Raw genomic sequence first — 25837 nt, 5'->3', positions numbered from 1 at the left:
AGATCGTGTGACGCAATAGCAACTCGGTCAGTGAGTGTCACTACTTCTCTGTAACGCCCCCAGGCTGCAGCAGGCACTTGGCCCATGAGCCACCTTTCAGCCTCCTCTCACAGCCCAGCAGGAAGCATCAGAGCAGGGGTAGAAACGGGCAAAGTGTGGGTCAGTCAGTGCCCCGAGGACTGAAGCTGAAATGTAGGTCTTCTTTGTGGTTGATTGGGTTCATGAATCATTGCTGATCGCTTTCTGTGCATGAGCACGTGAACACATACACATGATCAGCCATGCTCTTCTGGTTTCAAGCAAACACATCCTTGAAAAGAACTTCATCTCCTTGTCTGAATTTTGTCAAAGTCACTTTAACTCCATAGGAGTACCTTTGCATTGGCAAAAAAAGTTATCTTAATGGAAACCATGCAAGCGCTTACAGCTATTACTCAACTCCTGGCCTTGGACCTTTGTGACATATCTGTGCTTTCTCTCCCTTTGTTTCCCACCCTCTGCACTCGCTGTGAGGGAGCATGGTGTTCACATATGGATTTTGTTGTCATGACTGACCCATGACTGCCACGCAGTTACTGCACATTAAACAAACATCACTATCTATGAATAGAGATGTAAATAAAGAAGACACTGTGATTTTATCTGCTGTTCAGTTTGTAAACTCCTGTTAAAAAGGAATGCTTTTAATTCATTTCAATTCAAATTTATTTGTATAGCACCAAGTCACAACAAAAGACACCTCGAGGTCCTTTATATTGTAACCCCCTAAGAGAAAAGCCCTCGGCAACAGTAGGAAGGAAGAACTCAATTTTAGCAGGAAACCTGCTCCAGAAAACTCCAAAAACTCCTCCACCAGGCTCAGGGAGGAGTAGAGGGGTGTGGGTATCTGCCACAACTGGTTGGGGTGCGACAGAGACAGAAGACACCTAAACACTTAACACTTAACCTAATATGCATGTCTTTGGCCAGTGGGACAAAGCTTGGGTACTCGGAGAGAAAGAAACTAATCCCACCCAGCCAGTGAGTGGACTGGTATCCAAGACCATCTTGATGTGAGGCAAAGGTGCTAACGACTGCACAACAAATAAATACAGAATCTCCCTTACCAAAACTGGAGCACAGGCATTTTGGATGGGCTTTTACAACATTACGTACGCCTCATACGCAGTGAACTGAATTAGCTGATATGCTTACTGCCTAGTAAATGATTAGTGGCCACACCCTAATGATGCAGACTCTAAGCTTTGATAAAATTTAAATAAGTGAGCAATAAAACTTCACTCCTGTGCCCCTGTTATGGACTAATCAGTGGTGAGCAAAGGCATTTGTTTTTGCTCCAAACATGTTTATACATCCTGTAAAACTGAACACTTGGAACTCTAAAGGAACTGACTCAGTTTAAGAGTCACCCTCGGGTAGCATTCGAGGAACTGCAATTTTTGGCACTTCAGCACGCTTTCATTTTTTATTAGTTTTTTTAAGCCATAAAAGTTCTTACTTATGTAATAAACACATGATCAAAATCAGGCCTTGCAGTAAAATCAAGTGTTTTTAACATTGCTCTGCTGAGAGTAAACACATTCTTACATTACCTCTATCGGTCACGCTCATTCGGATGGTGAGACAAATCACTGTGGGAGTTTTGCACTGCCAAGAACTGGCAAAGGGCCCGCTCTGCTGTGTGCCACTGCAGCTGACACACATAAATCTAAAGCACATATGCAGCTCCTCTGTTGCACATCTGCATAAAACACAGGCACCGTTAAACATCCATGGAAATCTAGGTGCTTCAAGTTGAAGTGAAGCGCATGTAAGAAAGCAAAATTTCAACTACTATGTATATAATACAACGGCCCGACTTCTTATTTTCACAGCGCATCTCTTTCTGTGCCAGCCAGTGAGTCGTCAAATGTGCGTTTGCGTAATCCTGGCCAATTCAAGCAGTTTTGTTACGGTTTAAAAAAAAGGGGGGGATTAGCTTATGGAGCTTCAAAGCCAAATATAGAATGTGAGGGATTATAGACACATCAAAGTGTAAGAATAAAGATGGAGAGTACATCAGGGTGCAGTTTCATCTTCCATCTCCGTTTCAGCTTTGTGCTTTTTCAGTCTTTTTCACCAGAGGAGATGTGATGTTCAAGAAGTGTGGACTTCACTGGCATTAAATGCATTTTGGTTTTAACTTTGTCTTTTATATAATATTAATTACTGCGTTTCACACAGTATAGTGAATATAAAAAGTATTTAGCTTCAAGCTCTTCTTGATTTCTAAGGGTTTTTTTTTTTGCATATTTGTCACACTTATGTGTTTCAGATCATCAAATAAGTTTTAATATTAAACAAAAATAACCTGAGTAGATACAAAAATCGTTTTTAAATTATGATTTCATTTATTAAGGAAAAAAAGTGAACCAAACCTACCTGGCCCTGTGTCATAAAGTAATTGGGCCCTAAAACCAAAAACTGGTTGTGCCACCGTTCCCAGCAAGAACTGCAAATGTGCCGTGTTAGTTTTACACCAGATGCAATGGGACTCAAACCTTCCGAAAGGTTTAACTTTTGTGTCATCATTCTTCACAATATTTTCCCCAAAGTCTTGGAGATCATCAAAATGTTTTTTGGCAAATGTGAGACGAGCCTTTGTGTTGTTTTTGGTCAGCAGTGGTTTTCTCCTTGGAGCTCTCTCACAATGCCATTTTTGCCCAGTTGCTTACTTTCTTATCATGAATCATGAACATGACCTTAACTGAGACGAGTGAAGTGTGAGGTACTTTAAATGTTGTTCTGGGTTTTTTGTGAACTCCTGGATGAGTCGTCGATGCACTCTTACTGTGGTTCACTGCCTTAGAAATTGCTTTGTAACCCTTCCCAGACTGACAGATGCCAATGACTTTAGATTTTGGCGCAATGTGTTGATTTTTGAGATCTTTTAGCCTACTTCACTTTGTCAGACAGCTTCTATTTAAGTGATTTCTTGATTCAGCAGGTCTGGCACACTGAATTTCTCAAGGCAGAATTAGTTTTTCCGCTTTTTCACAGCACTGTACAGGTATATGGTAACTCTGGAAAAGTCTTTTATATCATGTTCCACTATATCACGGCTGATTTCCAGTTTATATTGCCCATTCAACATTTGAAAATAGCCACAAAAAGATTGCTGCAAAAAGAAAGTCATGACTCATCTTTATCTTTTCAGCCCAGGACATTACCATAAGCTCCCGTAATGAGGATGATGCGCATGAATGTGTGTGGGTCACGAAAAAGCAAAGTGTTAAATCTGAGCTGGTGCTGACTTCACCGTGACTGACAAAACCCAAAGGCGACTTGAACAATTGTATTTTAATGCCGCTTATGTAATTATTTTGATTGTATACCTCCCTAAATATAGGGATTATGCTGCAGTGTGGCAAAATATCTTCAGGGTCTTATAACCCACAGAGGATGGTTATGAAATGTTCTTTTTTACCCTGGAAGCGCTGAAGAGGAGGCAGTGCAGGGGAAAGAATCACCCAGAGCGGATTTGAAAACTGTAAACAGGTCGGAAAAGGAGTGAAAGGACTTAAACAAACGCTTAGGAAAACAGTGCAAGCTAATTATGGCGTGGTCTCTGGTTCACCAGTGTGTGTTTGTATGCACCACCCTTACTGCTGTGTTATGTTGTTCCAGTTGTGGCGGCTAGTGGCTGGTAACCAGCAGATCTAGGAGGATTTTAGCTATCCTCATAATCTTGCATGGAATCCAGCAGCCCCAACCACCACCACCTGGCCCCCAGGCACCAACACACACACACACACTCGTACATAGTCATAAGCTCCTCTTTGCACTGAATAGGTTTACAGTGCATGCAACTGTGTGCAGGCTCTGTTTCATAACATAAAAATGATTGTCATCAGTGCTGGTGCAGAGAGAGGGAGAAATGTTTATGCTGATCAGTATTGAGATAGTCCCAGAACCTCACACTAGGAATTCTAATTTAATCAAAATGTATAGATAAAGCAGCATCTGTCTGGCGGTGTGACACAGTGAGCTCGCAAGCGTGTTGGAAAAGGGAAAAGCAACTTGCTGTAGTGCAGACGTGAGTGTGTCACTGGCAAACTCATCAGTTTTGTTCTGTTCACATCTTTGGTACATGAGGCATGGGTAATGAGGGGGATGAGTATTTGGAAAGGCTGTAGTGTAGATTTGATGTGCCAGTATAAACGCTGCCAACAACTATGACAGTGTAGTGGCACTGTGGTGCATTCACTTTGCATAGATTATTTAAAACAGTGAAGCAGAAACTTGAATGTAGAGGATGTCAGAGAAAACTGTACCTCCATAAATAGATCAAGATAAATAACATATAGAAAGAAAGAAGGCTCTGTGTATACGTGAAGAAAGGGAGAAAGAAATTGAGGAAGACTGGCAACAGATCTTCTTGTTTGTTTGACTCAACTAAAGGGAAAGGATTTCAGTTTCCCCTTTTGAAGAAATGTGATTCAGCACAAAGAGAGCGGAGTCTGACTTCCCATCCAAGCCAGGGCCAATGAACTCCGAGTCTTAGCAATAATACGATAACTTTCGAATTTGAAGTTTGACCTCAAAGGTGTTCAGACCGGTGGCCCCTCCTCTGCTCATGTGAAAAGTCTCCCTCTGTTTATGGCATTTTAACGGACTTCAGATGTCACCGCTCGCAGTTATGGCTGTAGATGTGTAATCTTTACAGCAGGAGAGGTGTGTCACTGGGTGGGGCTAATCGGTCTGTTCTCCTCGATGATTGGTCTGGGATTTTTAAGAAACAGTGTGAGATTTTTACTAGTTGGTCCAGCTGCACGCCAATCAATACGATTAGGCTGCTTTCAAGGACTCCTCGTATTTATTTTTACCAAGTGCAATGCAGAAAAGCGACCGTAGTTATTGTTGTTGTTTAGTTACCGTCCAAATGCTTCATTTTATGAATTACAATTAGATATTATCTTATCGTATTGTGGTTAGTTTGAGATATAGATAGTTTAACACCAAGTATTTTGGCATTTGAAAGAAAGAACCCTCTGTTTAAGGTATGCCAAAGCATGCCTCTCAGGCAGTCAGCCTCTGGGGGAGATCTGGCCACTGCTGTTTGATGTGGGCCCATATGCATGCATCAGTCACAAAAGCAACCATGCTTATTGTTTAAGGCAGGCTTGTATAGCATTGGGGTCAGACAGTGGTGAGCGCTGTCGCCTCATATCAAGAAGGTCCTGGATTCAAATCTGCAGCTATGTGTTGGCAAGTCAAAGATTAGTGACCTGTCCAGGGTGTAATATGCTTTGTCATGTGATAGGCTCCAACTGCCCCGTCACCCTGAATTGAATAAGTAGAAAAAGAGATGGATGGATATATAGTGTTGCATGGTATAGTACAGGACTGGATTATAGTACAGTATATCAGAAGACATTTCAGTCTAATATACTGTAGTGTGTAGTATTGAATAGTAGAGTTGTTCTAACAGTACACACACACACACACACACACACACACACACACATATATATATATGTGTGTACTGTATATACACACACACACACACACACACACACCTATATATAGGTGTACAGTATAGACTAACTCCTAATCTTATCCTATATATAGGATAGCATATAAAAAATAGCATAGCATAATAGAGTATATGTGTATATATTACTATGCTATAGTATAGCATAGAATACTATAATGAATAACAGAGTATAGAATAGACATATTCTATTTTATTCTATTCTATTCTATTCTATTCTAGGATATTATAGTTTTGAATAGTAGAACACAGATATATTATATTATATGATATCATATTATAAATATTTAATATAAAGTTATATCATTTTATGTTGAAAAGGTATCACATCATCTTCGTCACTGATTATTGAATGTAGTGAAAGTTAATAGTAAGTTATTGATTTAATTAATAAATTATTCACTATTTATGAGTAAAACTCATCCTACACAAATGTGTATACTACATTAGAGTGGGGCAGTGATCAGGGAGCAGGGAGACACTGGTATTAAAGGTTCAGTGGCGAATTGAACATTTCCAAGCGTCAGTGAAGGTGGCGCCACCTCCTCCAGTTCTCAGCGCTCACTCAGCGTGCTCGCTCAGAGAAGCGGTGTGGCTGCAGAGAGACGCTCGTATGCTTCCCTCACAGGCACTTTAAACAGGATGTAGCGACTGAGCTAGACCACGGAGAGAAAAAAGCGAAAGAAAAAAAAAGAGCGGGTTAAGCACTGCGATGTGACACACGCCAGAGAGACAGCGATGACCGCCACGGCACAGGAGAAGAAGAGGACAGGAGTCCAGATGAGGCACCTCACCCCCGGCAGGTCTTGACGGCTGCTCCCGCTGACCGGAGACCCCCACCTCCACGCCACGGCCGCAGCAGCAGCGCACGGTTTACGAGCACTGAAAACACAACATTACCCGAAATATTTTACCCGTGAACCTTGAAAGCAGCCATGGGGAGCCAGGGAGACTGCTGTGTGAAGGTTGCGTTGAGGTAAGCCTCCGACGTCTGTCTGCTGGAAATCTGCAGACCTTAGCAGAGCACGCTTGTGTCTGTGCCTCCCGGCGATTAATGAAATGCATCATGCACACCTACAGTTTTCCACGCTCCCCGATGTCTCCGTCCATTTCTGGGATTCAGGAGATTACACAGCCACGGAGAATACCATTCCACCTTATTTTACTTGGGCGGCGCTCTGCACAGTATCGACAAGGCAAAAGCACGCGTTTGTTTCACGCTATATCCGTATATAACTGTTCTCATGTGGTGGTGGTGTTGTGTGTATACGTTTGTATGCACAAGTTCTGCACACAGCGTCTTACATTCATGATTTAACATTGGGTGAAGTGACAAGGACAGCTGCAGCCAGGTGCAGGGAGGAGAATGGGCGTTTCTCTCCTAACCAATTTTTGCTGATATTATTCTTACATGCACCTACCTGCATCTATAACCATGCCTAGTCAACAGCTTACATATGCATGACGGAGTCAGGTCAATAACTAGGTTAAAAAGCAGGAGCATTGTTGTGCTTAAGAACACAAAAAAGTGTCCTGCAGCAAATGAATCGAGCACAAAGAGAATCTCTCCTTCAGAGCTGTGACATTCACTGCCTTTGTTGGATTGGGGAGCACAGCAGCTCTTGAATTGGTGAGAGGAGACAGTTTTCTGCATGTGTGTGAGCAAAAAATCCCAAAATAAGATTTGATCATAAGAAGTGAGCATAAAAAGTGCTCTAAAAACTCACCTGTAATCATGCTCATTTTACAGTGTGCAAAGCTGTGGCGGTGGTCTGACAGACCCCACAGACCCCCAATTAACTCAGAGCCACACAGACTGTCACATTAGCGAGCGACCGCCTTTTGGCAGTACTGCGTAACCGGCTTTCAATCTACACATAAAACAAACTACACAAACATAACTATGCTTCATGAAGCACCCATTTGAGGTCCTCACATCCCAATCCGGGTTCCAATAATTGATCTGAGTGGGGTGGGGGTTGAGAATGGGGGTGGGGAGTTGGTCCAGCAAAGCAGGCTTTTAAGATGAACTTTAAAAACACTGGCCCCATTTCCCCAGGGGAAGGCTTTATCAGCTGCCTCATTGTCAGCCACAGAGTGAATCTCCTTTGTGCTCATTCGCTGTGACAACTGTAACAGGAAGTGGAGTAGGTGGTGCTGACAGAAAAAAGGTGAAAAGGGAAGCCGTATAGGCCGCTGGTGGCTGTCGCTGAACTGAATTTAGCGAAAGAGAGACCAGCCAAGAGGCCTGTTGATGTGTAAATGACTCAGTGACTAACACGTCTGCCTTTAGCTCCCTCTTGCTCCTTTTTTTAATTTACTTTTTGACGTTATCATCAGTTTGTGAACAGGTTTTCATTTCTTTGTTCAGTAAGGAAGGTCAGATCAGCAGAGGAGCATTATCTTCGCGAGAGTACCTCGGAATTAGTTTTATTAGCGTGAAAGTCTTGCTGTAATTAAACAGGGGCTAAGTAGTAACATGTAATTACTCTGCTGGGTGAGCCGATGCTGCTCCTTTTCATCACATGTGATCTGTGTGTGTGTGTGTGTGTTTGACAGGAAATGGGAAGCTTGCAAATAAACACATGGAAAAAGATAACTTCCTGCTGAATAAGCAGTTACTTTTTCCCAATGACCTCCGAGCCTCTTTTATTCCCAGAGAAGAGGGCCTTTGATAAGAGGGGACGCCGTTTAATTGCTCCCATCATGCAATGCCCTTGGCTCAGAGCTTATGTCTGCATCTGCATGTGCGAATGTACATTACGAGGGCAACGGGGTTGACGTGAAGGCCAATGAACGCATACTCAGTCTCGTGTTGCCAGCATCCAATTCCTGAACGACCTACAATCCTACAATCCTGGATCCGTACGCACGCTTGAGTCAGTGGATCTGCATTGCAGACATGATCAGATGCATCTACTGTAATTCCCTCCTAAACAGTTGTTGTTAAATTGCCCCCGGCCTGGCTTTTGCGTCTTTATCCAGCTGCATCCATTTACAGTATCGGCTCAGTCGAGTGCAAGCAGGCTATAATCAGTAGATAAGTAGACACACTCACCATCACCTTCACACACACACATGCACTTAAGTTCAGGCTCCCACTCTCGCTGGTTTTATGTTGAGTGTTGCATTTTGCACCCCCGGTTGAAAGCTTTACGTCAGGACAGACTCTGAGTGAGAGTGGCCCGCCAATAGTTCAGCTTTTGCACCCTTGCATGCGTGTTTGGTGAGCGGTGTGTAAATTTCCATTTGCATATCGATCTCTGTCCCCCGCCGTTGCCCTCTGTCCCTGCCATTTACTCATTTCAGAAATCAAGTGACTCGCCCGCTGCTGAAGTGCTAAGTCAGCCCCCGTAGCTTGGTAGAAATAGACTCAAAGACAAATCTGTTTAATGCTGTTGTGCCTCCTGATCTTTTGATTGTTACTCCATGTTCTCACCTTAAGGCTCTGCTTTCTGTCTAATTTGAACTCGACTGCCCCCCTCCCCCTCATGGTTTTGTGGTTCTGGGGTGATGACAGTAATGAGGCTGAATAGGGGGAAAAAAAGCATAAAATATTCAGTGTTCCTTCAAACCCTACAGGTGGATGACTGGGTTGTTGCGGACAGTTATGACGCAGACCGTTTTGGCTAGAAGGCGATGAGAGTTCAGCTGAGGGGAAAGAAAAAGATGAGCTTTTATCTCTTGGACTCTTATGATGTGCTGATCAGCCAGTGTAAAAGGCGTCTCTACAGAAGTTCTTCATAAATCCATTAATGTGCTCCACCGGCTTTGAAACAAAACAAGAGCAGCGGGAATATGAGTGGGGGAAGTGGCCCCTCACAGCTGACACACAAAGGATTTAAATGGGAGTTTAAAAAAAATGGTGGTGTTTTGTTGTTGGACGCTTGTCCTGTGTCGGCTACCAGTCTCGCCTGTTTCCTGTGTGTGTTAATAGTTTGCCACACGGGCTGTGTCTGGGTTACAACCTCCCAAGGGGGTTGTTGCTAAAACAGCTGGGTTTGGTGGGAAAGTGTGTGTGCATATGTGTGTGTTACAAGCCTACAGTACTGTATTTACTGGTCACAGGGTAGTGCTGCAATGTAATCTCCTCATGGCAGGAGTCTTACACTTGGTCACGACATTCATCTCCCACTCCCACACACAGTTACACACACACACCGATCACTGCAATGGGAAACGTATAAACAGTGTTGTTGTGTTGATGAGGCTGTAAAGTCGCTCGTAGTCGGCGTGTTTGGATTCGAGGGAGGTGAGAGGAGCAGGAAACATGACAGAGCACACGCCCAAGTTGGCCGTCCGCAGCTGTGCATCACTTCCTCCTCATGCTTGTCTGGTTGTGGGCACGTGATTTTATGTTCTTTGTTTTTGTTGTTGTTGTTGTTTTCAAAGTTGTTGTTACCCTTCAAGCTAACCTAATAGCACTGTGAGCGCTTTTTTTGGCAAGTGTACTGAAGAAGCTGTCTGCTGTCTGAACTGAACATGAGCTGAGACCCGGACACGGTGATGTGCAGAAATCAGTCGTGCTGGGTGTTTTGTCCGTCACCCTGTTTATCACAGAAAAACCTGTTGAATAATCCGGCTCTGCGGATTCAGGGGCTTTACAAACAGATTGCAGCTCCCTGAGGTCAAAAAAGGTCTGCAGAACAAAGAAGTTAGTGAGGTTGCCAAGCTGCACTTCTTAATCCTGGTTGCCAAACAGTCACACAACTACACGTCTGCTATCAAGTGTATAATAGACTCATATGATGTTGTTTGCAAATGATCAGAGGTGTGAAGGAATTTGTTACATGTTTAGCTTATGTGTTTAATAGATCAACAATATTTAGGTCATACATGTGCCAGTGATCTGGAAATGAGTTGTGCAAGCTGTCTATTTATGAATTTGCTCTGTTTAAGTATATCTGTACTCTCTAATGGTGCGCTGCTGTTGCAGAATGACTTCCTGTAAGGTTGCTTCTGGACCATCCACACTTCCTGTTCACTTCCTGCTTTGTGTGCTGCTGTGTTTTCAGTGAGGACCGAATGCTAAAAGAAAGCATAAAGGTGAAAGAAACACAAACCCAAAGACGAGCCTCTGGCTTTTCTCAAAATAACCTCTCGGAGTAAGTCTGCGACTCTGTTGCGCGCTCCTGAGTTAAAATAAAAAACACGCACTGTGAGTGTACACATTTACGCCATTTTAAACTTCCCTCTCTTGCTCAAGCTCGTCTGCACTGTGTGCAAAATAAAGTGTGACCAAAACGCTGGAATGTGACCAGCTTTCTCTCTTCCCCTGCCTCCTTCTACCTCCTATTCGCCCACTTTTGCGCAGACATTCAAAGGCACACACACACACACACACACACACACACAGATCTGTATTTGAGTTTATCCATTTGAATTCATTAAGCAATGAAAGGCGCTTCAGTCCAGTCCAGCATTTGCATGTATCTCTCATCACGGTGTCATCATATGTCAGCTGGACCACTAAATAATAACTCGTTCTGCTTGAACCACAAGGGCAGTCTTTTCACAGCGTGTGTGGTCAGTCTAGAAAATAATTATCTTTATAGACGCTTTGTGGTCCGCGCATCTCAATAAACCATAAAACGAGTTTGGCCAGTTTATGTGTGTCGACATTGTTGTGGTCACTCAGAGATCACTGGGACTGAGTGTGCCTTTGGAGGGGGGGGTGGCTTTTTAAACAGAGCACCTCTTGGGTGAGCGTAGACAGAGGACACTGTGTGAATGAGTCTGATGTCAGTGCAGGTCTTTGTGCGCTCTGCTGAGCTTGCACGCACACAGACACACACATATAAAGATGCACATGCACACAAACACGCAAAAAAGCCATAGAATTGGAGGGAAGACTAGACGTGGATGAAGTCCAGACTGTATTTTTAGAGAGGAAGGGGATAAAAAAGAGAGCGAGAGGCTTGCGGAGTCAGTTTCTGATGTCCTCTTTGTTTTATAAACTGCTCTCCGTCTGCTGAAAAGAGCAATGCTTCCTGCAATTCACTGTAATAAATACAAAGAAAAATCAAAGAGGGAAAAAAGAGGGGGGGGGGACAAAGTGGGGTGGAGTATGAAAAGGAGCAAGTGTCTCGTCTGCTGTCAAAAGGGCTACTGTAGCATGCAAATATGAGATGCTACATAAGTGTGCAGACTGTGTGTGTGTATGTTTGGGCATCGTGTGTATGAATAATTTGGGCGCAGCTGCACGTGTTTGCTATGTTCCCGTGGCGAGAGGAAGAAGCACAGAGATGGAGAGCCATAGATGTCCTGTCTAGACTGAAATGAAAACCTTACTGACTTCTCTATTTGAATGTCAGATGTTCTGCATAAACAATCTGAAATGATAGTCTTCTGCTTTTGTAATCTGTAAACTGGCAGTGATAGGAGTGTGAAGTTCAAGAGTTTTTACTCCTTCACACTCATCACACTCCATCCCTACATTTATATGTTTGTGAATGTGTCAGTAGAGCTGCCTACTGTGCCGATATAAAGGGACGTGATGTGTGTGTTTGTGACCAGCTGGCCCATAATCACCTTCACGGCGTTAAGTAGCTTAATCACTGCTGGCGTTTGTGTCTCTGGGTTTGTTTTGGGTTATTGTGTGTGAATGGAGGGAGGTGTCAGCAGGGCAAGGCTTTAAAAATGCTGGAATGAGTAACCGATTAAATGTGGTTATAATTGACATTTCAGTTGCAGCACTGTGCAGTTTTATCACCTCATATTTAGAAACAGCTTTCCTCCCGGTGTCGGCTGTACTTTGTTGTTACTGCTAATTGGCGAATGTTAGCTTGCTAACACAGCAGGGTTAACATCATATCTGCTGATGTTCAGGTTGAATCAGCAAAACTTTATTTAAAATAGAAGCACAGAGAGGAAGAGGTGCCTAGAAACACTGAGAGGCCTCGCACGATAAAAGCTGGTGATATTATTCAGCGCAGCCAGGAGAGTGCTGTCGTGTAGAAAGATAGTACATGACTCCATCCTCGAATAAATCATTTTAATTTAAAGGATCTGAGCCCTCTACTATTGTGACAAACTAGCACTTGTTATGATATATAATATTTATGTTGATGTGTTAGCAATAGTTTATTTTACAGAGGAGTAATATTAGGATTTATATGTGGGGGTGGGACAGCTGGGGCCCTCCACAACAGTCCCAGTTTTTCATTGGCCTCTTGGGAAATTCAGTTGCCCATTATTGTGTTAGACAAAAAAAAAAATGTCACTTTAGCTGTCAAATGCTGCATTTATCAGTTTCCTGGTTTTCTGGGTAAGCAGTGTACTGTTTGTTAGTACTTGTTTGTTGAAAACAGCTGGATGGCTATTGAAAATTTTGCTTTATTAATCCTACTGCAGTCTTTGTTTTCCTTTAAAAGTGAAAATCCACTTAAATTTCATTTTGGGAACACTGTTATGGACTCTTTCTGATTACTGAATACTACAGTGCTTATTTTATTGGCTTTCCTGAAAAGACTTTCAGACAATGACAGTTCAAATGCTGCAGGTAGAATTTTAACAAAAGCCAGGAAGAGACAGCTTATAACTCAAATTCTCAGTGCCCTCCATTTTCATCATTTTCCAGTAAAATATAGAATTGTATTCAAAGTATTTCTAATTTAAAAAAACAAAACAAAACATTAAATGAGTTCTAAATATACTATTTAAGATGTTTAATGAATACAAACCTGGTAGGTCTCTGAGGTCTCTAAGATCCGATCACCTAGCGGTGCACATATCTGAATCTAAACTGGGTGATTAGATATTTAGCTGTTATACTGCCTACCCTCAGAGGTTAGCTATTCTCCAACCTTTGCTAGTTTTAAAAAGAAGATAAAAAAAATATTGTTCATATTGCCAGGCTTGTGTTTTTAAATCATTCCATATTTAGCGGCGAGTCGAACAAAATTCCATCACGTATACGTGAGATGTTAGACAAACACAAACAGAGGAGGTAACGTAATTGCAGGGGAATGATGAAATAAATGTTAAATGTAGGGGGAAAAAAGTATTTTTTAAAAACATATAGATGTTAATAATCGCTGTTCAGAGTGGTCTACTGGCTAAAGCACATACAGATGTATACATATACATGCTATGCTAGTTAAACTAATATTCTTCTTCTTCTTATCATTATTATTTTTTCTCTTTTTTTTTCCTCTTTCATTTCAGTTTTTTGTATCTCGTGAAGCACCTTGAATTAATGTAGTGTTTGAAAGGTGCTCTATAAATAAACTTGCCTTGTCTTTTTTTAACACCTTAGGAGAACTAGCTTGGGAGAATCACTTTGTTGCTGCATCATATCAAACTAATAATCTTCATTCTAAGGTGAAAGTGTTTTTTTTAATAACCTGATACTACAAAGGAATAAACGAAGACTTGAGCCACTGGCTAAGTTCACATGCCTACAGACAGACAGCCATGGTGATGGTGGCTGCATTAGCACTCATGCTAAATGCTGTCTGACAGAGAGGGAGTCTGGCCTGGTGGTAATGCTAACCTGCCCTCCAGGGAGGCAGACAGACAAGCAGAGTCATGGCAGCAGTCTGCAGCTCGGCAGCGTATGTTGTGGGCTCTGTATTAGAGAAAAACATTGAACAAAGGGCTCTTTGTGTGTGTGTTTTCCTGGTGACCTTTATTGAAATAATTCCACCTCTGCATTTCATTCTTAGTATTTTGCATGTGTGTGTGAGAAATTGTCACACATTCGCTTCATAGCTGACATATGAACTGTAAAACATTTCAACAAAAATATTTCACATACAGTGTCACACTTAAGCACATAGATGAAAATTTCATATGTATTCATCTAAACAATGATGCTGACCCTGGATATGTAAGAGAAAGATATAAATAAGCAAACTTTTGGCTCTTTTTTCCTTTTTGTTGCTGCTTTGCTTTTAATTTTCGATCCTCTTGTCAACTCACTGCTTCCTCTGTCAGTCCCACTGGCACAGTGAACTAGATAGTGTGTGATCTGTCGTTTGAAAATTTCCAAAAACATTATAGGTTTCCCCATGGCACACCGTAGTGATGGCATGGTGCTTTACAGCATCCATTAAAAAGCATCCACTCTTATTCTCTGTTTCAGATGTTGAAATGAAATAGACTCGGGGAGCATGGCACCTCTCTGACCTTGACAAGACTGTCTGTCATGAAAATGTATGAAAGGAAGCTAATTTGATTCTTTCTCGTGCCTCCACCCCCCCATGAAGCGGCAGACACAACAAATGAGAGGGGGTAGGAAGGGGAAATGAGGAGGGGGGTGAGGAAGTGGGGTGGGGATTGACCCAGAATTAGCTCAGATGATGCGTACTGATGTGCCCCTGTAACAATGAGATGCTCATCTGAAACTGAATGACGAATGCGTGTCTTTGACAGCAGTGGTGGTGGGGGATTATGCCTCTGGCACAGTGATGGTCAATACCAGGCTAATAAATAACATTTGCACCGGTTTTACTAAAAGTAATCTATTGTTATGCTGTCAGTAGTAGTATTATATACTCTTCATATACTGGTGGGCAGGTATGCTCTGATGGCAAAAAAACGCAGCCTGTGATAGCTTAGTTTTTAAAGCCTAGGCCAAAGTCTTTCACAGCCAATGCTTCACGCGTGCTCTGCCCAGCTTCCCACTAAGCTCTGCCCTACTTTACCTGATAATATCAGCTCTAAAAATGGGATATTTGAGCCTCCTAAGTGTCTCAAATATCTTACTGTGAATTTCTGGTTCCAGCTCTAATTTTGTCTTTGATATCTTGGCTCTGTTATTGCGGGGCGTGAATATTTATTCATTCATTCAGCTTCAAGGACAACTTCCAATGACAGTCTGTGTCTCTGGAAAATAAAATCCTGATGGAGATGGGGAAAGATAACAGAGTTGACAGAGTATTTCTTCAAGAGTCGACCTAGCTCTTTCCAGACAATGTAGGACAAGCCCGTCCTTGAAGTCTGGCTTGGTTAAGGAAATGCTCGTGCTAACATGGATGAGCCAGTGCACTCATTCCTGCTGTAGCATGCGACCCTGCATGCTAAGGCACCCAGTCAAACCAATGTGCACAGAGTACGTGAATTCTCCTCTGTCTTATCGCCCGTTACCAATTGGCAGCGGCGCCTCAGGCTACAGGGTCGCCAGTCTGTGAGGTTAGTTTGATAGATAAGGTTAACCCCAACGAGGCTGTGAGCTGTGGTATTTTGTGTCTGGGTGTAACTAAACTGCTCGTGCAATAAAAGATGAATGTTTAAATGGCCAAGTATCATCGATCGATTAGGTGGCTTATTTACAGTGTGGTTACTGCTCTCTGTGGCTACAATCTTTGCATTTATGTTTCCATAGTGACGCTGTTTCACCACTTTGTGAGTTTACATAGTTGATTGAATTGTTATGAATGTAACTGTAAATGCTTGTTTCACTATGAGTAAATCTGTAAAATACAGCTGACATATCACACATGTATATGCCAATATGAACACTTATTGTTTTGGGTAAATCACATAGTAGAACTGCTTTGACTCTCAGCCTCTCAGAAGACAGTGATCCAGAGTCAGCACTGATATGAATCTTAAGCTATCTGCTGATCCTCAGAGTATTAATCAAGTTACTAGTGGTGGTCTGTGAAATCTGAATCCTTTCTAGAATTTATTGGGAGGGTTTTTGTGTAAGCCAGGAATGCCTTAATGAAATTGAAGAAGAAATATTTTGTTTTTGCAGTCATTACTCTGGGCTTGTGAGGACATAGTCGTTTGTATCCACCAGTATGGCAGGACAGATGCCTATATCTTCCAGTCTGCATTGTACCACCTGGGCAAGCCAGCTGTCCACGCACAGCACCAGTCTCTTGTGACCACTGGCCCGTTTCCCCTGCTTGTGCTTGTTCACATACAGTGTGCATTCTCCTCTGTGCTTTCCCATCCGTTCAGTCTGCTTTCCTTTATATTTACTTTGTGTCTCCCTCTGCCAGTTTGTCCAACTGGTCCTTATTAGTGCTTTCTCCTCTGGTGCTCCCACCTGAGCCAGCTACTTATATTCATAACCCTGCTGTGTTTGCCTTCCTTCGTTATTTTTTCCCCCCCTCTCGTTGCCATAAATCAGAGACCAGGGTCAAGGCTGGAAAAATGCAATTTCTCGCCCCTCATTTGCTTTTGTTTGGTGCCAGCTTAATTCATTCATAACTCGTATAAACATATGTTGCCAGGGACAGTGCACAGTCAGGTGTCCATTGCTTATTTTCTGCCATTCCCTCAGAGAGTGTTGGACCTGCATATGAAATGTGTGTCTCTGTGTGTGTTTGGATAGTGGCTTGTTAGCCTGCTGTGATGTTGGGCTCATGTGGAGGATCGGAGACCGAAGTGAGAGACAGATTTTGCAGGAAATGGCCTGCTTCCATATCCTGTCATAGCAGTGGGTGTGTTGTTATTACTCTCGTCCACAGACACTCAACTGATTAGTCAAAGAGAGCAAAGCACAGGCATTATGGGAAGGGTGTCTTGAATAGACTGTGAGGGATTGAGCAGCAGACAGATGCAGGGAGAGAGACAGTTGACGGTTTTATGCGAGGAATCACTGCAAACAGCTGATCCAAAAAAATCGATGGGAGCACTGATTAAATGGGCAACAGGATAGAAATGCTTACTGTAGCTCAATAATGTTTAAGCGAGCCTCTGCTTGCTTGTGTCTTTTCTGTAAGACAAGAGGTCGGCATTCAGACTTTTTGACTGAAGAGACGTTGTAATTAAAGCTTTAATATCCCAGAAGCTGTTCATTAGTGTTCGCGATCAATTCACATTAAGTAGCATCAAGTAGAAAGTGGAAATCCTGATCTTTGCAGCGATCCATTCTATGTACTTATGTTACTGGTGATGACATTCATTTGGTCGTAGGGCTGGGCCATATCATACCATTCACGGTAATACCGGTATAATGTCGGGCAACGATAAGAAAATGAAATATCGCGTTAGAAATATGGGTAAAACGCGCATGCGCAGTGCCTTTGTTTTCATACGCACATGGAGGAAAAATGAGAAGGACGAAAGCGGATCGCTGAATGAAACAGATGAACCAGAATTGGTTTGTAAAAATGCTGCAACTTCAGTGGTGTGGCACTGGTTTAGCTTTCGTCTGTCAGATACACAACAAAGCACTATTTTTGGTAGCGCATGCTAGCGGGCTGTCGTTATTACCGTGTTGTTTGGAAAATATGGCACACTTAAAATCAATCCTTTGATTTTTCTGAAAATTGACAGTGCCCCTTATAATCCCATGTGCCTTATGTATGAATTCTGGTTGTGTTTACTGACCTCGAAATGATTTTTATGTGGTACACGGTGCTCGAAAATCTGTCAAATGTTTCAGTACGACTTTGCTAAGCTACAAACCCGCACTGCTTGATGGATTGTCGGAGTATTACGGCTATCGTAGTCAGGAGCCTCGCGGAGTGATACGTACTGTGCTTCAAGATAATATTACCGTATTGTGTGTGTATAACCTCTTTTTAAGTTTTGTGGATATTATACATGGTTATGCTGAGGATATGTCAGCCAATTTCCACTGGAAATGCCTTTTGGTTAAACTGTCAGCAAGGATTTGCATTTGCAGTGTTAATTTTTTATATGACTTTAATGCACATAAAAAAAACATCTGCTTGTTTAAGTGAAAATACGTTTATTTATTTATTTTTTTGCACTAATAAAGTTGTGGAGTTGTAAAGTATTTTGTCTAGTGTCAATTATATCATCAGTTATATCGTTATCGCAAATTTTCAAATGTATATCATGATAAATATTTTTGGTCATTTCGCCCTGCTCTATTTGGTCGTACTTTAAACTTTTGGAATGTGTATACCGGAATAATAATACTATATCTATTGGTTTCTCCACCAAACACTAAGTCATGTTTTCTTACGTCACACATTGACATGCAAATTAATTTATAACTTTAAAATGAGCCTTTTCTGGATTTTTGGTTGATTTTGTGTCTTAAATAACTGAAAATTGGAGACTGCTCATTTCTTTGTAAGTAAACAAATGTACAGATTGAGCAGGATCAAATAATTATTTCCCCGCACTGTAAACGATGGATGTAACCACCACGGTTGTTGATGTCCTGTTTTCACAAATTGTTTCTGAAGCCTCGACTTTGTAGCAGTGGATCCTGTTGTGGATCTAACTGACAGATTGAGGACATGGCAAACTCAGATTGTAGCAACTTGTCAATCCCAAGACAGACCCACCCTAAATCATACAATGCTTTATATTTTCTATTCTACCTGAAGGAACCTAATTTTCTTTTTTTTTTAAAAAAACAACAACATGTTGTAACAGGTAAGACTTAAAGTTAGAGATTGACACAGGGTCATTTTGTCATAGCGGTGACAGCGGGACATCGTTTTACAACCAAAGGACTCCCCTTCTGTTGGCCATTAGAAGTGTCTTGCAATTAGGACACTGAATTTAGTCATGAATATATGTGACATATTTTTAAATCTAGTAATAAACTGTCTAAAAACCAGCCTTATGTGACTGCTACTGGATCTCTGAGACCCCCATCGATCAACTGATGTGGAAACAAATGGCCTTCCATTGTCATCCTTTCTGTTTTGTTACATTTGTTTTTTCATTTTGACCTTAGCAGCCAGTGGTCTGCTTCCACTCCATCCATTACTGCACCTCAGGGCCTCTCTCGTTTCATCCCACAGTCACTGATATGCCCAGAGCTCCTTAACCCAAAATAGGCCAAAGCAATTTCCTGAGTTCTCAGGGCTTTTCATGTCAAACATGCGACAGTCTTCATGAATCGCCACTTTATCCTCCCTCTCTTGTTCTTCTCATTTTCCCTCTCTCATTCTTCCCTTTTTCCTCTCTGTTTGTTTGAGTCTTAGAAAATAAAAGAGGTTGAGAGGGCGGGGGCGAGATAAATGGTTCAAAGGCTGTGAGACGGCTCCACATCAACAGCTTTTCAGTCGTCAGGTGAACAGCCCGACAAAGGCTCCCGTCACATATTGCCGGGACGCCTTCGGCTTGCAATGACACGCACGCGCCTTTTCATTACAGAATAAAAACAGGAGGAAACGTCATCGCTGTTCACCTACCTGTCAAAAACCCGCACCACACACACCAGACACTTAATCCAGAAGGATGCGTTAACACTTTTATGCATTGGGGATTACACGGTTAAAATATTTAGGACACTTGTTCTTTATATGCACTTTTTATGGCTGTTACTTTACTCATACCTGAAAACAATGATATGTCCGTTTCTGCAGTGTGGCTATACACTCTAACACATGGCTGTGTCAGATGGGTTAATCCTAATCTGAACTCTGACAATGACGAAGCTCTAATCGGAGTTACGCTACGAGCAAACAGAGCGGAACCAGATGGAGACACAGCGCTCCTTATGTAATCTGTGTAGGGCTGGTTAATCTCTTTCAGGAAGGTTAGGACTGTTCTGCTCTTTAAATAATGTTACCAAAACACAAAGGCTTTTTCAGGATTGATTTCTTTTAAAAACTTTACCAGGTTGGGAACTCAACCCCCACATACTCTGTATGATTAGGTGAAACAGAAGTTAAGTAAGAGGAACTTTGAGGATTCGTCATCAGTAAAATATGACAATACCTGTTGATTCTTTGGTATTTCATGTGATGTCATCATCTCCCGCATGTGAAAATAGGAAGTGTACGGTGCTTTGTTTCATCGCTGTAGCTCGTCAGTAGCACCTGAGTGACTGGAAAAGCATGCAATATTCATTATCATTACGCAACACGAGGTCGAATAATGAAATGACAGGTGTCGTCGCTTTATGCTACTCACAAAAAGGCAAAAATAGAAATGAATGAATAAGTAATGAAGTCACAATAAACAAATAAATAACAGGCTGTGCTGGGCATTAGCTTCTGTTTTCCCGGTTCACCTCACCAATGTCACCGATTCTCTGCTGATGGGTGTGCTCGCATTTATATAGCTTTTTTTTAGACTGCAAGTCACATTTTGAGGATACATTTGTACCGAGCTTTATCTACCTCATGTCCAATTTAAAAGTCACCAATTAACCTACCATGTGTGTCCTTGTGTGGAAGCCAGAGTGCTCTCTAGAAGAAGCACACGGGCACAGGAAGAACATGCAAACTCCTCACAGAAAAGGCCCAGCCAGGATATCCCCTATCAGTTGCACATCCCATGCCCCTATCTGTGGCTCTTCTTAACAAGAGCCTGACACAGGGGTTCGGCCTCCTCTGGTTTCCATAAGAAGTATAGTCATTTCTTTGTTTTGTTGAGCTAACTAAGCTAATCAAGTTTCTTTGCATGCCCAGCTGGGCACACGGTGCAGTATGCTAATCCATGTGGAGGGCTTGGAGAGTTTGGCAGCAGCTGAAGAAACAGTTTCATGTTCATTTCAAAATCAATTTGATGGACCTCTTTACAAATGGGTGTGCTCGCGTATTATTTTATGGCAAAGTGCTCTTAGGGTTTACGAGAAATCCAGGCTGTGGTGTGTTGTGCGCGTGTGTTTGTGTGGAGACAACACCCAGCTCGCTGACAGCGTGGTGGGGCTGCGGTGCAGTGAAACCAGCAGGGATGCATCCTGAAGCTGCTGCCTACCACCAACAGGCACAGACAGGCTTGGAATTAAATGGAAACACTTCTGAGCACATTCAGTGTTATTTAGGAAAATAATTGAGGATAGCTTTGATGTCATTGTGTAATTGAATGAAAAAATGAGCTGCAACACATCTTCTTTAAGGTTTTAGCGGATATTTTCTCGAATAACTGTCCCAGACTCTCAAAATTCATAGCAGAAACATAGCAAGCTGTTAAACCTTTACTTAAAGAACTATAGAAATACTACTGAAAAGCATGACCCAGATTGTAAACGAGTGGATTTGCAACAAATCCTGCACACAACTACTTCGTAGTCTCAAACTCAGGTCATGCACGGTGAAGGAGAAACAGATGGAGAAACTTTATTGACCAAATGCAGGTTAGCATTAAGAGAGAACACCGTATTTTTTCAGCAATCAACCTGCCTGCCTCATATTCTTTACACCAATAATTCATTGTTAGACAACATTATAAACAGACAGGCTCACTGTTCAGGTGGCTGTAGCCATCATTCATTCAAATGAAATGAGTTGTGTGAAAGAAACGGTAGGAGAGTAAAAATGATGACAGGCTTTACATTTGTCTGTCTGCTGGCTGGTTATTAATGAGGGAAATGACAACAGAGGGATATTAAGCTGCGCCATCTCCCACTCTTTCAGCCACTGTGGGTGGAGAAAAGAGCAGGGAGCATGGCCTCAGTGTGAGGCTAGATTTGTTTTTTAAGTTACAGCTATGAATTTATTCCATTTTCTGCTGCTTATCTGGGTCGGGAGGCAGCTGTCTGAGCCGGTATGCCAAGACTTTCCTCTCCTCAGCCACTTCCTCCAGCTCTGGGAAGACACAGAGGCAGCTGAGAGATGTAACCTCTCCAGTGTGTCTTAGGTTTGTCTCGGGTCCTTCTCTAAGTTGGGCATGCTCGAAACACCTTGTAGGCATCCTGCCCAAACCACCACTCCTTTTGGAGTAAGCTCATTTCCTCCACATGTATCTGCAATCTCAGTCTTTCCATCTCTTTTGTTCCTTTATTTATTTCAGATACTTATTTGTTTTGTCTTCATGGAGACATGTTTGACATTTTAATGTCCTTCTCATTGTTTTTCTTTTTAAATAACATCATCTGTAGCTCACAGTGTACATTACTCCATCTTATTGCTAGCCTTTTTCTCAGTTGCCCTGCAGGCCTGAGCTGTGTGTGAGAAACCAGCTGTCTTAATCGATCAGATTCTTTAAATTGCCAGCTTGATTGACTTCATCTGATATAATAATAGCGGCGGTTAATTGTCCGGAGAGTTCACAGCAATCATACGGGTGTTTTGTCTTCATGCCTCCTTGATGTGGTTTCCATACAGGCATAGAGATGCATAATCCTTTCAAGCTGTTGTTGCCAGTTTACCATCCTTTTTTTCAGTCCTGCTTTGGACTCCTCAAACATTTGAGGGAACCGTTTGTCGTTCTAACTGGTAATACTCCTCTTTGTTGTGCAGGTAGAGCATATATCTGAACCTTTTCGCTCAGTGGTAATGCAGTGGTTTGCATTGTCGCCTTGAATCTGCTTGGCTTTCTGTTTCTTCTCCCTGTCCCTGTGTGAGCTCTCTGGGGGTATTTCACTTACTCCCACAGTCCAAAGACATGCTTGTTAGGTTAATTAGTGAATCTTAATGGGTTTTAAGTGTCTATAATTGCCTGTCTCTGTGTGTAGGCTCTGTGATGTACTCTGTACTGTTCCTCTTGGGTTAGGCTCCGACCCCCTTGTGACTCTGAAGTGGATGTGCAGTTAAGTGGATGTGTTGTGCGACTGGAAACTCTGCTGTGTAAAATGACTAAACTGCAAACGCAAAAGTGTGAGGCGTGACCGAGCATTCTGCTGACCTGTGGAAAATACACAGTTGCTTATCTGTGGGTGTTACATATAGGTGCAGATGTGCAGCATGAATGCATTTGGCTTTGCTAAATCTGACACACACACACACACAATACAATGACTTTACAACATGTTTTCAGTGCATGTGTGCGATCATTAGTGTCTGTCATGTAAGGGAGGAAAGTTAAAAAACAAATAAAGTTGCCATCCTCATCAGTCATCAGACTTAATGAGCTGTTCACAGGTCAGTTTCTCATCTATGTGAGCAACATGATTTTGCAGGGCTCTTCAAATATCACTCTCACTTTATTTAACCTGTTTCTAAAAAACACACCAATCCCTGGGCATCAGGGTCCACCTCACCTGTTGTTCTCTACTTGTTGACACAACCTTTCTTGGACGGCAAAATGACCTTTGAGCCATCTGCCAACACCTAGTGAATGTACTGCGGGTGGGAGGAGGGGGTGTCTTGTGTGTTTGCATTTCAAACATTTGTTACCGCCACACAGGAGAGGGGCATGATTGGTAGAAAGAAAGAAAGCCAGAGGAAGAGGAAGCGAGCGAGTTAGTACAAGTCCACACGGGTGATTAATCTCCCCGGCTATCAGGAGAAAAAAGGAAATGGAAAAAGGCCTTTTTCACTGCTTCTGCCATTCAGTGATTAGTCCAGTTAGTCTGCTGCTTTCTTTGGCAGTGAACTCAGGGAGGGCTCGAAACAGGCCGAGGTGCGAGGATGGACAAGAGCACAGAAACAACACCGCTGTTCATTTGCCGATCAGGAAGTTTAATCTCTCGTATAACAGATGGGGCGATGATGGCGAGGAGCTCTTGGTTATGTAGTTTTTGATAAGAGCATGTTCTCTGGAAAAATGGACAGTTTTCATGAAGAGCAGCTTTCCCGATTGGCTCTGTGCCGAAAACAAGAGACAACGGCGCTCTGAAACACTCGAGTGAATGCGATTAACTCTGCCTCTTTATATGTGTGCGGTGCCTTTGCTGGAGTGTTTACATTAGGGAAATGAGCCCTTTGGCTATCACATCACCAGTTTGTTCTTGAAGGTTGACTGAACCCACACACACACACAGACACACACAGACAGACAATACCGCACAAAAAAGCTGCTATTGGCGTGCTGATCTTACTGGTCCTCCCTCCTTGTTGGCAGCAGACTTGGCACTCGCTCCGGGCATTTTCCTACAATTGGGGAGCAGGTTAACAGTCGACTTTGAGGTGACGATTACTGGACGATTGGGCACGATGTGGTATTAGCCTTTGCCATTTGCGATTAACTAGAATGCCATCCCGTTTTGAAGTGGGCACACAAACATATGCTCACACATGCAGACGTAGCACATTAGGAGTCTGGCAGTTTGTGCAGTTCCCAAGGAAACTGTGCCCTCCTAAACTGTGCCAGCTGAGCGAGAGGAAGAAAAAAACAAAGTCACGCTATGACTTGTGTGTCTGTGTGTGCGAGTGCGTGCGTACATATTGAGAGCCTAATAAAAAACTTTCTTAATATTGCCAAGAGATTCAGCATAATAAAAATTTTCCAGTTTTTCTTTAGAAATTATAACTTTATTGAAATATTGTGTAGTACAACTACATTTGCAATCCCACAGGGGCTGATATGCTCTATTGCTACATTATCTACATTTAAGTACATTTATCACAGTGCACTTCTGTAACAGGAAATGTGAATATAATTAAACAAAGACAGCTGGTGTTTGCAGCATATTAAATCTTCATTTATAGTGCAACCTGTCACGGTCGGGCGGATCACATACAGTAATTCGGCGTGCCCGTGTGGCGTGCTGGCTAGACCCAAGCACGGCGAAGGCTAGCGGTGGGTTTGGAGCAGACACGCAGTTATTCTAGTAATGATCAGTGCACGAAGCGTGGCTTCGGAACTGTCGTTACAGACAGAGAGCGAGCGGAGCCGGGAAGAGAAAAAGGATTGAAAGGGATTGTCACTCACTCAGCTGATCACAGCCGATCACCGGCTGACACAACGATAACATCACACTCAAAGCCTCTTAATCATTTCATTTCAAAAATGCTGTATCAACTTGTGATCTAAGCCTAACAACTAGTTTGAACTAATACTAAAAAGTGTCGCTTGGAAAGAAAAGCGTCTGGACGATGACCTGGATGACTGAGAACCTTCACAGACACTAAGAAGTGTCACAACTTGAGCGATGCATGCGGCAGTTCTCGCTGTGATTTAATGTTTCACTTTTGATGGAATAGGACGCTTCACATTCAGCTGTTGCTGAGTGTAGCTGCTGCTGCTGACAGACACGTAGCTGACGGAGTTGTCACTATGTGCTGTTTTAAAAGCATTTTAAGACATGATAGCAAAAGTAATGAAATGCTGTGCTGTGCAAAAGTCTCGAGCCACTCCCGATTTCTTTATACCTTGTCAGAAACATGGGAAATGGGTGTAGCAATTTATTTAAACATGTGCAAACATATATGGGAAGTACATATGAGGCAAAATGTGTTGCACAGTTCTGCATGGAGGATCAAAATCTGATGGTATTTACTGGTACTTTTAATTTAATCAATTTTGACAAGATTTCCAACACTGGCTGAAATGCAACCCAGCCCATGACAGCGCCTCCACCGTGTTTACAATGATAATGATTTGAACTAGGGCTGCACGATTAATCGTTAGAAAATCGCGATCTCGATTCATACTTATGTGCGATCTCATTTCCAAATGACAACGATTTAAAAACAAAAAACAAAAAAAAAGACGACGACGACGATTGTACCGCATTTTCATCCGGGACGTAATCTGCATGAGAATAAGCGCTCACTCTTCCTGCTCAACAAATGACAAGGGCGGAGC

General features: G+C 42.4%; 1 protein-coding gene across 7 annotated transcripts in view; it reads left to right on the top strand.

Annotated features, from left to right (window-relative positions):
- Positions 1–6065: 6065 nt before the first annotated feature.
- The window catches only part of kif21b (kinesin family member 21B), a 67783-nt gene continuing 48011 nt past the window's right edge, over positions 6066–25837 (top strand). For all 7 annotated transcript variants that reach the window (XM_080301932.1, XM_080301930.1, XM_026168373.2 and 4 more), the window contains exon 1: positions 6066–6509. In XM_080301932.1, the coding sequence (XP_080158058.1) occupies positions 6469–6509 (41 nt within the window). In that variant the 5' untranslated portion in view covers positions 6066–6468. The remainder of the gene's footprint in view (positions 6510–25837) is intronic.

The sequence above is a fragment of the Astatotilapia calliptera genome, chromosome 5, assembly GCF_964374335.1.
Source record: "Astatotilapia calliptera chromosome 5, fAstCal68.1, whole genome shotgun sequence".
In the NCBI taxonomy this organism is placed as follows: Eukaryota; Metazoa; Chordata; class Actinopteri; order Cichliformes; family Cichlidae; genus Astatotilapia; species Astatotilapia calliptera.
This window is presented reverse-complemented; position numbering and strand designations above follow the sequence as displayed.